The sequence below is a fragment of the Pelodiscus sinensis genome, chromosome 3, assembly GCF_052426305.1.
Source record: "Pelodiscus sinensis isolate ZL-2025 chromosome 3, ASM5242630v1, whole genome shotgun sequence".
Lineage (NCBI taxonomy): Eukaryota > Metazoa > Chordata > Testudines > Trionychidae > Pelodiscus > Pelodiscus sinensis.
In genome coordinates this window covers 169,484,740-169,499,085 of record NC_143054.1, presented here as the reverse complement: position 1 = coordinate 169,499,085, position 14,346 = coordinate 169,484,740, and the positions used below count along the sequence as shown (strand labels likewise).

General features: G+C 40.7%; 1 protein-coding gene across 3 annotated transcripts in view; it reads right to left on the bottom strand.

The window, feature by feature from the left end:
- The window catches only part of THADA (THADA armadillo repeat containing), a 281,980-nt gene that overhangs the window by 265,538 nt on the left and 2,096 nt on the right, over positions 1-14,346 (bottom strand). For 2 of the 3 annotated variants that reach the window (XM_075925431.2, XM_075925430.2), the window contains exons 2-9: positions 13,257-13,351; positions 12,912-13,132; positions 11,624-12,315; positions 10,797-10,948; positions 10,484-10,639; positions 4,510-4,632; positions 3,941-4,064; positions 435-583 (exon numbers count right to left, since the gene is read on the bottom strand). In XM_075925431.2, the coding sequence (XP_075781546.2) occupies positions 435-583; positions 3,941-4,064; positions 4,510-4,632; positions 10,484-10,639; positions 10,797-10,948; positions 11,624-12,315; positions 12,912-13,132; positions 13,257-13,351 (1,712 nt within the window). The remainder of the gene's footprint in view (positions 1-434; positions 584-3,940; positions 4,065-4,509; positions 4,633-10,483; positions 10,640-10,796; positions 10,949-11,623; positions 12,316-12,911; positions 13,133-13,256; positions 13,352-14,346) is intronic. The other variant, XM_089777509.1, reaches the window with a different exon arrangement.

The window sequence follows — 14,346 nt, the reverse complement described above, 5'->3', positions numbered from 1 at the left end:
TTATGCATCTTCAGGAAGACAGTACCTTCAACAATACACTACATCAAACATGCTGGAGACTGAAAACTGACACCTACTGAACCACCCATATCACTAATAGTAAGCAGTGACTTGGCCTGACCTCTCCTTAATTTATGAGATACGATGCAATCACTGTACAAGGTCATGTGGCTGCAAATCATGACTTATGAATCATACATTTTCTTAAGGTTCGTTTAGCCTTCCCCACTAAATTTTGCCTCTCTAATCTCAACCAATGAGGCAAAAAGGATATTAGACCAAACTTATTTTCTACACATACAACTGTGAAAATTACCCTCACATTTTGATCTTCTCCATGTGATGTGTGATCTGTGTACTAGATAAAACAATTACAATGGGAAGTGTGATTTTTAGGGAATACTGTATCTTTTAAACAAAAAATTGTGTCATACCTGTAAATCTAACACATCATGTAGTTTCATGAGAAGTTCAAATGCTAAAACTTTTACTTCCTCAAAAGTGCTGGCAAAACACTGGATCAGTGTTTGAATATGTGTAGAATCAATCTTGTGAGCCAACTGAAAGATTGCTTGTGTCTGACCTGTTCAAAGACCAATGCCACCATTATGTTTCATCATCATCAAACGACATAGTGATGGTTTAGATCACAGAAATCCCCTTAGGGTTGTACTCCGGGGAACTGATCAAGCTACTGACACCCACCTTCCTGCTCTTTGGGGCTCCCCACCAGCCTGTCCTGCTGGGCCAGAAGCACTGACCTCCCCCAGCTAAGGCACAGAGTTGGGGTTAATGCCTCCTCCCGCACAGCAATATAGACATTGAACCAGTTCAGCTGTGGGAGGACTTAGCTATAATGGCTCAGCACCCAGAAAACCAAACCCAAAGGTACCAAAATCCCATATAAATCCATCTTGCCCAGTGTGAAAGTTTTACATAGAAAAAGTTCATAAGGCCAATGCAAGAGAGATATGCATAGTAGTTGCTCACCCTCGAGTAACAATTCTTTACACTGGGCTTGATAATAAACCAAAAAGTGTTTTAATTAAATATAAAATATGGGATTTAAGCAATTGCCGGTGAAAATAGTCAGATCAAAGTAAGTTATGAAGATCAAATAAATAAAAGAATGCTAATTCTAATATACTAACAAACTTGTTACATGAACATTCTTACCCTAAACAGTTGATCTAAACATCTCTTTCACAAGCTAAGCAACTTCCTAGTTTGGGCCCAATCCTTTCCCCATTCAGTCTTAAATGTTTCCAGCAGGCATCTTGAATGGTGAGAGAGAGTCTCCTGGCATCTGGCCCTATTCTTTGTCTCCCTCCCTCCCCTTTATATCTTTTGCCAAGGCAGGAATTCTTTGTGTTTAATTTCAAACTTCTCTCACCTTGAGTGGAAAAGTACCATATACAAAACAGATTTCAGCAAGAGGTGGCCTGGTTACATATCTTTGTAGGACCAACCATAGCTTGGGCTTTCAGACAGAATAAAATCATTCACGGGTCATTGGCGTGATCACTTAGCAATTAAGTTTCCAGAGCACCAGTAATAGCCCTCATTAGCACATTTACAATTATAAATAAATTCACACTTCATATTTCTAAATTCATATACAAGAATGATACATGCACAGAAATTGAATATACTCATTCAGCAGATTGCAACATTAAAATTGATATGTTATATGACCTATTTTGTCTTATGCATATTCATAAGCCATTCTTCATAAAGCATGGGGGGAAGGCCATGATACTTGTATTCTATTTTTATTTAATTAACTCTCTCAGACCTTAATAGCTTGGCTACATAGTGTTATAATGCACACTCTGGGAGTCTGATTTTTAACACATACTAATTTGTTGGGCATTAATTGGACCATGAAGTGCTTGATGGTGCACATTCAATGTTCCCTACTTAAACATTTAATGTGAGCCAACAGGATCTACATGGACCGAATAATGTTCAACCCATTAGTACACTTCAGAAATCACACCCGCATAGTATGCATTACCTCACCTGATGTGCTAATGCTGTTAGAGCTAAAAAGAGTAACACTTTCAATGTACATTGTTTTCCTATCACTGCCTACAAATCAATTTGTGGTGTGTATTTATATTATATTGGCGTACTAGAAAGCAAACCCCAGAGAATACAAAAGGTACTTACCACATTAAAAAAATTCTAATATTCTCAAATCTCAGAGATGCCAACTCTTATCACATTAGCTTTTCCTAAAGCTCTAGCCATGCAATTAGGTGAGAAACTCAGCTTTCATTACTAAAAAAAAGTTTCCAGACATTATGGCTTTGGAATAAAGACTAAAATGTGACTAGAATGATCTCTAACAGCTCAATACCCAGAAGATAATAAAAAGAATTAAACATTTTTTAAAACACACACAAACTCATGACTGACTACTTGGAATTAATAGCAATGAAACAACAAACTCAAAAGTACTTTTACTCCTACATATAAAGATCACTTAGCTAAATTTCTATTACAGTCTGCTCTAAAAATATTGTCTAGTTTCTCAATTCATTAGTACATCTTCAGTATGGCCTCCATGACTTCTAAAAGTAGTCTATAATTAGGGCCCTACCAATTTCATGTCCATGACTGCTTCCTTCTTTCCCCATGGAAGGTGAAAAAAACCCTTCCCCATGAAATCTGATGTCCCCTGCTCCTAAGAGTGCCCCAGCAAAGGGGAATCCTGGATCTGGATGGGCTAAAAAATAGTCTGTCCCCTGCACAGCTGCTTGGGGAGAGAAGCGGAAAACCAGACCCGTCGGTGGCAGGACGTTGTAGGATTGGAGAGCAGCTCCAGGGGTTCCTGCAGCTGGAGGATTCTTGTGGAGTTGGGTCTGATCTTCCCTGTAGTGTTTGGAGGGCCCCAGCAAAGGGGGTGTGTCATAGCTGCTAGTCCAGGAAGAGCTAAGGCAGGACAAGACTCACTCTTTCTCTGCAGGGTTGATCTTGGTTCTCTCTCCCAGTTTCAGATAGGTCCACACACATCCCTTCCCATGCTATCTAGCTCTGAAAGCAGCAAGAAAGTGGGAGTAGCAATCTCATTACTCCCCTTTGCAACCCGCACAAATACAATCCCCTTTTTGAGTTGGAAACCCCGGAGTTACCACACTGAAATTTACCTATCTGCAAACCTTATGGCCATGAAAATGACCATACAATACAGTGAATTTGGTAGGGCCCTAGTTAGGATACCTCCTACTACAACTTGAGGTTTACAAAAGTATCTTAGGAAAATAAGATTAATTCATTCATACTCTGAACAGCTATTTTGGAGAAGAGGAAAATGTAATAAGAATTTAATGAGTCAGTCTGTTCTCTTACTCTAATAATACTTAGATTTTTCTCTAATTTTTACAAACCATTTTATTTTTAAGTCGCTCGTGTAAAATAAACACAAAATTTACTGATTATAAACACTTGAAGAAAAGCTCATATAATGAATATCTTTGAATGTTCAAATAACCTGTTACTGAAAGAAATATCAGTAGTTAGCAGCACCAAAATATAAGCAACCACCTAATTTAAAAAAAGAAATAAAACAAAATAAACAAACACACTCCCCATTTTAGAATGTCATACTTTGAGAACCCAATACCATTTGAGCCTTTTTATATTAACAATTTTATTATCTTGATATTTTAATGAATGTTCAATTCCCCATAGTTTATTAAAACAGCATTTATTATCTTCTAATGTTCATTTATTCCAAAACCATATTTTTCTTATTCTACTGGCACCTTGATTTTATTTAAAAAAGAACAAACAATATAGTAAACTATACCTGAAGTCTAAATTTTGAAAAGAAAACTAACACTGAAATTTAGTACCCAGTTAGCCAGTGCACTTTTGTAAGCAAGCCCATTTTTTAACCCTACCACTGGCCCACCATGAAAGTCAGACACCTCACCTTCTGGAACAGAAAATATTTCCGCTATTGATCCCAGAATAGTTAATGCAGAAAATCTGGTTGAATGGGATGAGCCAGGAAACAGAGCTTCAAAAAGTTTATCACATATAGATGACATAAAATCCTGAAGATCACAAAAGGCATGTGTTGAGTACAGTTTATGTGTTATGCACATAAATAAAAATGTACCTGACTTCTCAATATAAGATCACACACACAGTTATGCTGCCTTTTACAGTGAGCAAAAAAACTAGAGCCAAACAGAAAGTGGAAAATTCTTTCCACACACACAAAAAAGCAGCAGCAGCAGCACTGTCAAAAAGTGATTTCGTCTCATACTAGGAAAAGATTTCACAAAAATTCCATTGTGGGAAAAGAAAATATTTTTGGTTTTTCAGCTATCCAGCCTAGAAGGCTCTCCTCAATTTCACTTTCTAAAGACAGGCAGTTGGATATCCTTCATTTTTATTTTCTTGTATTATGAGGATTAGTAGTTAATGCTTTTCAAGGACTATAAAAATGCTAAGAATTATTATTATTAAACTCCTTGTAACAGTTCCTATACTTACTTTATACTGCTGTAAAGCTGCAAAATGATCCCGTTTAGCTGATTCTTTAATTATGTCTTGTTTGGTTTTATTTTGTTCCAGTTTATAAAGAACCTGGGAGCTTTCTTGTATCCTGCAGAAGAACTTTTAAACACAAGCAAAACATAGTTAATCAAACACACTAAAGTCAGGGATCTTAGATAGCTTGTAATCTCAAAGTGTTAGCGGTTACGTAACTATTCAATAGCCCCTGGAGGGGGGCCAGCAACCAGTCTACTCCTGACCCCACTGCTGGGGAGCTCCCTGACAACCTGCGCTGCTGCCTTTCTATCAGAGGCAGCAGTGCAGGGTGGTAGGCAGAAGCCGATTCAAGAGACTGGCTCCTGCCTGCTGCCCTGCACCGCTACTTCTGAATAAGAGGCAGTCGTGCAGGTCAGCAGCAGCCCCTGTCCATGGGTCCCAGCTCCATGCCACCGTTCCCTCTAAGATTTTCCATTCACAAGCAGAGTGAGTTTTGTCTTGTGCACCAATATTAAGATCAAGTGTGCTTATTTAGTTGTATGCCACTGTAGCACCCAAATTATTAACAAATATCATATACATAGAAAATGTTATGGAAGAAAGAATACTAAAAAGAGAGATAATTAACAAGGTGCATGGCTTTAAATGTTTATTCAATATGAAGTCAAATAAAAAAAAAATTAGTCCTGCAAAATTTAACTTCTTCTGTTTATAGCCCTTTCCCAGACTGTCCCACAGCTGGAGTATAGATGATCTCCCGTCCTGCCCTATGCGACTGTTGGCACTACACAAGTTAGAATGTGAGGAATGAAATGCACTTGGAAAGTTGCATATCTTTTCAAAATACAACTAAAAGCCTTTAAGGGCCTATGTCTGGGATCATAAAATTTGGTTCTGGAGGACTAAAATCAGAACTCTCTTTGGCCTGTTGTGACTTTAATTCACACTATTTCCATCAATTCACTGAATAATTTATTAGAGCTAAAGGTTCAGCATTTGCTGTCCAAATTCTTTGTTTCTGTTTAATTTACCAATTTACCCTTTTGCTCGCTTAGTATTACATATGCAATAATGCTTCCAGTCAGTACTATGCATTAAGGATGAACTGCACCAGTGATGTGGCCATCAACCACACTCAATATTTAAGTCCCGAGTTGGAGGGAATACAGGGGAGTTATGCGCACACTAGCCACTTTGTCGGGAGCTCTGCACATACCCCTGCCTCTGTTGCATTGGAGATCTGGCTCTGGTTTCACCTACTTGCACAGTCGTATTGAGCTGTTCTACCACTGACCTAAGCCTTTAGTGGCTACATAACAGCAACCAAAATTGGTATGCAGGAGTTAATACTTCCTAGCAGTAATTCCTGATTGCATACTGGCCTGAAGACCCCCCAGGTGATGCTGCTAAAGAACACACAAAAACAAGTTTGATTTGTTTTGTAAATAATAGATAAATATCTAACCTGAAATCAAATGTCACCTTATTATAAATTTGCAGTAAAACCTTGATAATCAGTTCGCTAATTTCAAATCCAAATCCTCATTGACACCTTGCAGTCTCACAGTCTACTTCTTCATGAAAATTTAACAGCCAAGAATTGTAGTGAAATCTCATAAGATTAAGACTTCTTTATCGTTTATAAAACACAGTATGGTGCATCTTATTTATAATTCAAACATCTAAACATGTAAAAAATCCGCCCTGGCCACCAGAGCAGCTGCTCCCCATGTGGCCCCAGCTGCCACACCACTCAGCTTGAGGTCCTGCAAGAAAGTGAGAGCTGCTGCACAGCTCTGGGAATGAGGTGGGCGGATTTAAAATTTCTTGTGCGGAGCCGCACAGAAGCGCACCTTAGAGGGAACCCTGCTCCCTGCAGACACAGACTGATACACAGCAGCAGCTCCTGTATGCAGTGAGCATGGACCTCCCCCTCTGCCCCCACGGAGAGAGGCTGATGCTACAGAGCCATCTGTGGCGCAGCAAACCTGGGTCCTCCATGGACAGAGGCTGCTTCACAGCAGCCTCTCCTGTCCCCATCCCCACACTGCTGCCTCAAAGGTTCATCATTTGCTCTCCAAATTCTTTTGGAGGGAGAGGCAGGTGAGTCTGCAGAGCCAGAGCTGGGGGGAGCCTCCTTTTAAGCTAGTTCCTGTGAGCACTGGCTCCTGCCTGATCCTCCCCTCCCCCTGCCTCTATAGGAGGAAGCCAGGGGGTGGGCAGGGGAGACTGGAGCTGTTTCCCCACACGTATCCGCTCCTGCCTGCCCCCCCCCCCACTCTCTGCACTGCTCCTTCTCTATCAGAGGCAGCAGCATTGGGGTGGGAGCAATGGCTTCTGCCTCCCCCATCTTGCTGCCTTTGATAGAGAAGCAGCAAGGAGGGAGAAATGCATGTAGTTGACAGGATTAACTGATAAGCACAGATTCATTGGTAAATTGTGTAGTCAATTACATGCCGACATCCCGAAAGTATAACTAAAAGATTTAAACAAGAATATTTGGGCATAGTTTTCAGGTTTAGTTACTTAGAGTTCAAAAAGTGTACAAGTTCATGAACCATATAATAATCACATAAGTAAGTTATATCACTCCTTGATCCTCCATGCTCCACTTTGATCTGCCCCTTCTCCTGTTAGCACAAATCTAGATACTTCAGGCTGAACCTAAACTGGGACTCTCTGGTCTGGAAACACAGATGTTCCTGGTCCACATATGTTCCTGGAGTCCTAGTAGAGGGTTGGTGGCAGGAGCCCTGAAGGTACTGGGAGCCCAGCTGGACTGGCTTCAGGGGGGCCGACAAACGGGAGCCGTACCACAGAAGTCCGGTTGGACTGGCAGCAAAGCGACTGGAGTGTCAGCTGGCTCTGGCAGGGCAGCAGGTTGCTAGTGGGACTGAGAACCCTGGTGGGACACTAACCTTCCTGGTGTGACTGCAGGCCACTGATCGGGGCAGGAACCGCAGCACAGCAGTGGGCTGTTGACAGAGCCCAGCACTGCAGAAGGCTGCCAGCAGGGCCGGAAGCCCAACAAGGCCAGGAGGAAGTGGGGGCAGGGTTCATGCTCTTTCCCTTCCTCTCCTTCTGCCTCAGGAATGCCCACTCTCTTAAAAGTTCACAGCCACAGCTTCTTTATATTTCATTCCCTTTAGCTTCTGCAGTCTTATAAATCACTCCTCTCACCACACACACACACACACACACACACACACACACACACACACACACACACACACACTTCATACTTCCTGTCCTCCTTTCCACTTGCCCTGTGAGCTCATCCCATCCCACCTCTTCATTGCTCTCAAGCCTACTTTCTCTTCCCCTACCTCGCCCTTCTCTTTTAGTGTCCCCTCCTCCTCAGCTTCCTTCTCTCTCTCGCTCAGTAACAGCATGCTTCAGTCTCTCCCAACCACTTGCCTCTGTCCAACTACCACCCCATCTTCTTTTCAACACTAAACTCACTGAACATGCGGTCTAAAACCGCCATCTGTAGTTCCTTTCCTCCAGTTCCATACTAGACCACTCTAATTCAGTTTCTTCTCCTTGAACTTCTCTGACTTTGCTCTTGCCAAATTTTCTACTATCCTCTTCCTAGCCAAAGCTCAGAACCAGCACTCAGTACTGTCAGCCACCTTCAACATGGTCAACCAGATTCTTCATAAAATCTTCTATTCTCTGGAATTTCATAACTCTGTTCTTTAATGTTTCTCCTCTTCTCTAATTACACCAGCACACCGTTAGAGGATGCTGCTTTATTTCCTCTCCAACATTCTAAGAGGATTTCAGGGGGCTGTGTCCTTGGTCCCCTCCTCTACTCTCTCAAGAGTTTCATCTCTGAGGAGGGATGTAATAGTGCAGTTAATTAACCAATAAGAAAAGGCTTATAGGTTAATTTTATAGACTACAGGCAGTCCCCGGGTTACATCAATCCAACTTACATCGGATCCCTAGTTACAAACGGGGGGGGGGGCGCGGAAGGCGCAGCTAGTGCGGAGAGCCTCCCCCACTGTCGCCGCCTCCGGCGGCGCGGGGGGGGCGGCGCTTCCCCCCAGCAGACCAGGGAGACGCGGAGCTAGCGCCCTCTCCCCCTCCCAGCAGACCAGGGAGACGCGGAGCAGCTTTTCTCTCCGCAGAGGACGCGGGTCTGCTGGGGGGAACAAGACACCAGCCAAAAGGGGGCACCCCAGAGCGGAAAAATTAATTTCCTAGGGAACAGCAGGAGCAGCAGGCAGTGAGACCCATTGTGTTACAGTCCCCACCTTGGGAGCAACAGCTCTTTCCCTCTTTAGCACTAGAGCTGCAAGTATCTTGTTAGCGTCACGTTAAATTAACAAGTCCCTTCCAGCCTGGCAGAGGTGAAGCTGAAAAGTTACCCAGTGGTGTGGGTGGGCAAGAATGGGGAGGAGCAGGGCAGAAGGGAAGAGGGGATAAGCCCCAACCCCACACCCTGGCTGGAGTGGAGCAGGGTAAGCCCCGAGGGGATGGGTCTGGTTGCTAAGTGGGTGAGTGGACAATGAGGACCCACCTGTGGCTAAACTGTTCCCAACACAGAATTTTTCTTTAAAATTAATCCTGTGGATAAATTCTCACACACACACACACACACACACACACACACACACACTCACTCTTCACAGGAAGCTGACGGCTACATTTCTATCGCTTCACAGGAAGGGATTTCCATTTTCTGCTCAGCAGAATACAACAGCTTTGATTGTATCAATATTTCACTGTGCTCTCCAATGACTATTGATTACACTTAATATCCATTTCACTGAACCATCTGTAGCAAATTCTATTTGGAACAGTAATATTCATTGAATAAACTTTTGTTAGTTATAAAAAACAAAGATTCTGACTATTAAATGAATAACTGGGATCTTTCAGGTACCCCAAAAGGAAGATTTGAATATAGCATGAAACACTGAAACTTATTTTAATTAAAAATTGATCATATCAACCAAAAAAACCTTCATACCAAAACAGTATTTGTTTTTCTTAGAATAAGGAAGTTGAATGAGAATCAGGGTCTTTTCCACCTAACTCCAGCTCCCTGTCCCCCCCCAAAAATATGTACCAGTTCCGACTTACATACAAATTCAACTTAAGAACAAACCTACAGTCCCTATCTTGTACATAACCCGGGGACTGCCTGTATATATATTCACCCTCCTGCCTCCCCAGTAAATTTTTTAGCAGGCTGGCCAGCAGCCTAGCTCTGTTCTGGCTCACCTGAGTCCAGCACCTACCCCTGTTGCAACTCAGCATTTAAAGCGTATTAGGAGCCAGGCAGACAAGCAGCACAGCTCAGTTCCAGCTCACACCAGGTCCAGGAACTCAGCCCCTTCCCCCGCCAACTCTGGACAGCAGCTGCTGCCACCCTGCACTGCTGCCTCTGTACCAGTCCCTTCTTTATATCCTTCCCCTAGCAACCCTCCATCATGAAGAAAAAACGGTCTTTCTTCAGTTCCTCCTCAATCTATCTCCAATTGGACAATGATATCAGCCTCAATCATCCACTTTTTAAGGGTGCTTGTTTGGAAATATTTTGGTATCTCCCATGCTGTCTCTCATGGTGGAGGGGAACACTCCATAAATATCTTTAAATCAATCTCATTATCCTCATCAGAACTCTTCGATCTTTTTTGTAGGTGTCATGGTACGACTGATAATGCCCTGATACCACTGATTAAAATGTTGACAAATATTGTCTCTGTTTTCTCTTCCTCTCCCAACACTGCAGTCTAAATAAAAGATGAAACTCTTTGGGGCAGGGACCATCTTTTTATTCTGGGTTTGTACGTTACCTAGCACAATGGGGTCTGAGCCACAACTAGAGTTGTTAAGCATAACAGTATCACAAAAAATACATAATTCAGTTGAAAGAATAGTTCCTATTTTATATCATGCTAACAGACAGTAACATTTATAAATACATGGGCTTTACTACATATTGTTTATTCTTGAAGATTACCTTTTTTAATAGGGAACAAATCTGCTGCCTCTCTGCAGGAGACTGGCTGTTCAAATTGTATGTAATGAAAAACAGAATTAGCTGCATCTCTTCCATAGACAAGATCTCTGTGCTCCGATGAGTTTCACAAAGCAAGCCTAAAGCATCAATGCGAACCTACAAAATATTTCAAAGTGAATTATAGATTTTTTTAATCTGCATCTGCAGTAAATACTTGAGACAGAAAGTTTGTATAATGATAATGAAATGAAACATTAGAAGGCTAATTAATTCTTCAAACTTTAAAAGCACAAAAATAACGTTCTTCCTCTACCTGATTATGCTGATGAACTAAACCTTGCTTGACACATTCGATTGACAGTAGTCCATCTCTCATGATATCTGTAAATTTTAAGTGCCCATGAGCTCTAGCTGTTCTCAGGCAGGCCATCAAGGCTCCAAGAGCACCTCTGGTATTATAAGATCCTAAAAAAGAAAAATATTTTCCCTCTTATTAACACATTGCTGGTTGGAATGTCAATCTACTTAAGGCATCCCCCACAATTCTAGTGTGTGGGTGACTTGATAAGAGAAAGATTCTCTCATGGATCCAGCCAGTTCCCCCATTCCTTCTTTCCCCAAGTGTTTCATTCTAAGTACCACCAGAAATGCCTCAGAGAACCAGCAAATCACAAAACCACGCTGAGAACCACCACCAAACTGTGCACAACAGCACCATAAACCTTGTCAGTCCACTCTAACAAAAATATTTTATGAAAAAGTGAACTACAAAGTTTACTGATTTGTTTCTTCTACATTTGCCATGTGCAAGTGTTTATAAGAAATACAAGCAAAATATATAAAAATACTGTAGAAACTCTCATGAGTGTGATAACACTGATAAACAACGAAACTATTAGGCAGAATTCATTAAAATAAGTAACAGAGACATTTTGCTTCATGATGAGAATGTGAAAAAGTGGAGAAACTCTTACATGTGCACTCAGCCAAAACTAAGCTAAGAGCAATTAAAAAAGTTTGAAATTTCTCACTTTGCCACTCTTACTACTTCCAAGAAAAAACAAATCAGAAGTCATAGCTCTACAATTGCTGCATCTTATTTAAACATCTGAACTATATATATTAAGATTATTTTCTTACCAATATTAGCATCAGCTGAAGCCTGAAGAATTTTAATCATATAGCTCAGACTGTCAGGGCTACATTTCAGTAGTTTTGGTAAATAGTAATCTATTACATAAGTAGTTTGGTCAGGATTTCCTTCACACAATACTAAAAGAAGAGGAGATACCCATGTGTCATGCCATTGGTTAATCCAGATGTTTTTTTGAAATGAAGATATCAGATGACTCTTGTGATTTATAAACATGGTTTCCAAAAGATCACTTGCATAAGATGCAAGAGTCTGATCACCCATTACATCCAAAATTTGCACTGGGATTGTTCTGTCGACTGTTAAAATATTTTCAACACCCACACACTCCACAAGACAGCCAAGTGAAGCATATTTGCCTTTAACGTGCCATTCTAAACTTAGCAAGCTTTCTGTCAACACAGACAAGAAAAGGTCCGATTTTACAACAGATCCTTTAAGAGTGGCTTGGTGTATTCGTAGGACATTCCTGAATATCAACTTGGCCTGGTGTCTAACAGCATCCAGAGGATGTTCCCAATGCGCGTACACATATTCCAGCAGTTTTCCAGTTGTGTTGGAGTTTCCATTGAGACTGCACTTTAGATTTTGGGAGCTTGATTCAAGGACATCCAATGCTGAATTAGTCCAAATAGCTAAGACTCTAGATAAGGATACTGCCATACTGGAGTCTTTTAATCTTAAAATAAAAAAGAAAAGAAAAGAAATGGGAATACTGCAGATTTTCTTTCATTATTCACTCAGTATTACTTACAAAATAGGGCTTTACAATTTTAATGAACTAAATAAAACATTAATTCATAATATCCTCCGCTGTTTTGCGGTCACAAAATTCACCATCCTTTTATTCTGTATGAAAAGATGAATATTTAGTAGAAAAGATTAAATCTAGCAAGTATGATTTACATTTCTGCATAGAGCCTGAGCCTGCCACACTTTCTCAAGCAGAGGAATACCTCAGTCCAAAACTAGTCCCACTGACCTCAAAGAAAAGATATACATTTCCACATCTCAGAAAATAGTGGAAACTGTAAAATACATTCAGGCAATGAAATATGAAATAAACTATCAAATACTTTGTATAATTAATATGGTTAGGACTACTCGGAAAAGGTTATTAAAAGGTGGCAAAACTTGGATAAGAGTACAGTAATTACAATTTCCAACTTCAGAAAAAGGTATGGACTACATGACATTGTTAGTAGCTATGGTTTCAACCACAGAAATGAATATATAAAGAAGTCAAAAAATAGTTAACTAAAAATATAGACCTACTGTGAAGCCAAAGATATCAAAACCAACACAATATCTAAGAGTAATTTCTCTCCATTTTGACCCATACTGCCATTCTTCCATTCTAACATGGCCAGCGCTCCATGACAAAGGAAGAGGAGGACTGAACCAGAGAGCTCTTCAATACAAAGGCTCCGACAGCTGCTCATAAACCATTCTGGCACACTTGCACACTTCACTGAACGGAGGAGCAAGTCACTGACCTGCAAAACCAAATATCAATTAATGCTAATCTTACTGATGAATTACAAATAGAATATCCAAGTACTTAATAATTAGCAGTAATACAAATATATAGTTTTATTTTAAGAGAAGACACATACTCACCAAACAAGGTAACTTTTCAACAGGCTCAAACATAGTTTTAGTAAAGAGAATGACAGCCAATCCTGAGGTAGTCTGAACAGTAGGCAAAAGACTTTCTTTATAACAGAAAAGAAAACAAACATTCTTCATTGTACAATGCTTGCTGTATTTGAAAGAAACTATATATTAAAATTGGTTCTGTTTTGGTTTAGGTAGAGCCCATTCTTCCTGTATAAGCTCCCTATTTCCAAAAAGTTTCCCCAGTTCCTAATAAATCTAAACCCCTTCTTCCTGCACCATTGTCTCATCCACACATTGAGACCCTACAGTTCTTGAGATCCAGCAGTTCTGCCCACCTACCTGGCCCTGCACATGGAACTGGAAGTATTTCAGAGAACACTACCATCCACACTGGGCAACAAAATGGCAAATTAAATTCAATCATCTAGATTTGTGAGATCCTTTTGTAACTATTCTAGGTCTTGGACTTAACTATCTTGAATAATTCTGTATTATCTGCAAATTTTGCCACCTCAATGTTTACCCTTTTTCCATATCATTTATGGAATGCATTGAATGGCACAGTCCTATTGCAGATTCCTGGCTGACACTACTATTTACCTTTCTTCATTTTGAGGACTGATCATTTATCCCTGCCCTTTGGTTCCTGTCTTTTAACCAGTTACTGATCCATGAGACAGCCTTCCCTCCTATCCCATGACTACATATTCTGCACAAGAGCCTTTGGTGAGGGACCTTCTCAAAAGGCTTCCTGAAAATCCAACAACATTGTAACCACTGAATCATCCTTGTTCTCAGGTTTGTTGAAAGAAAGAATTGATGAGGCATGATTTCCCTTTACAAAAGCCATGTTGATTCCTCCCAACACATCACATCCATCTATGTGTCCCAATGATTCCATTCTTTCTTATGGTTTCAACCAATTTGCCTGATACTGAAATTAGGTTTACCAACCAGTAACTGCCACGGAGCCTTCTTCAAAAAAATCTGTCACCTTACCTACCCTCCAGTCATCTGGAACAGAAGTTGAACTAAATAACAGGTTACACACCACAGTTCTGCAGCATTGGCATATGTGTGTCTGATAGCA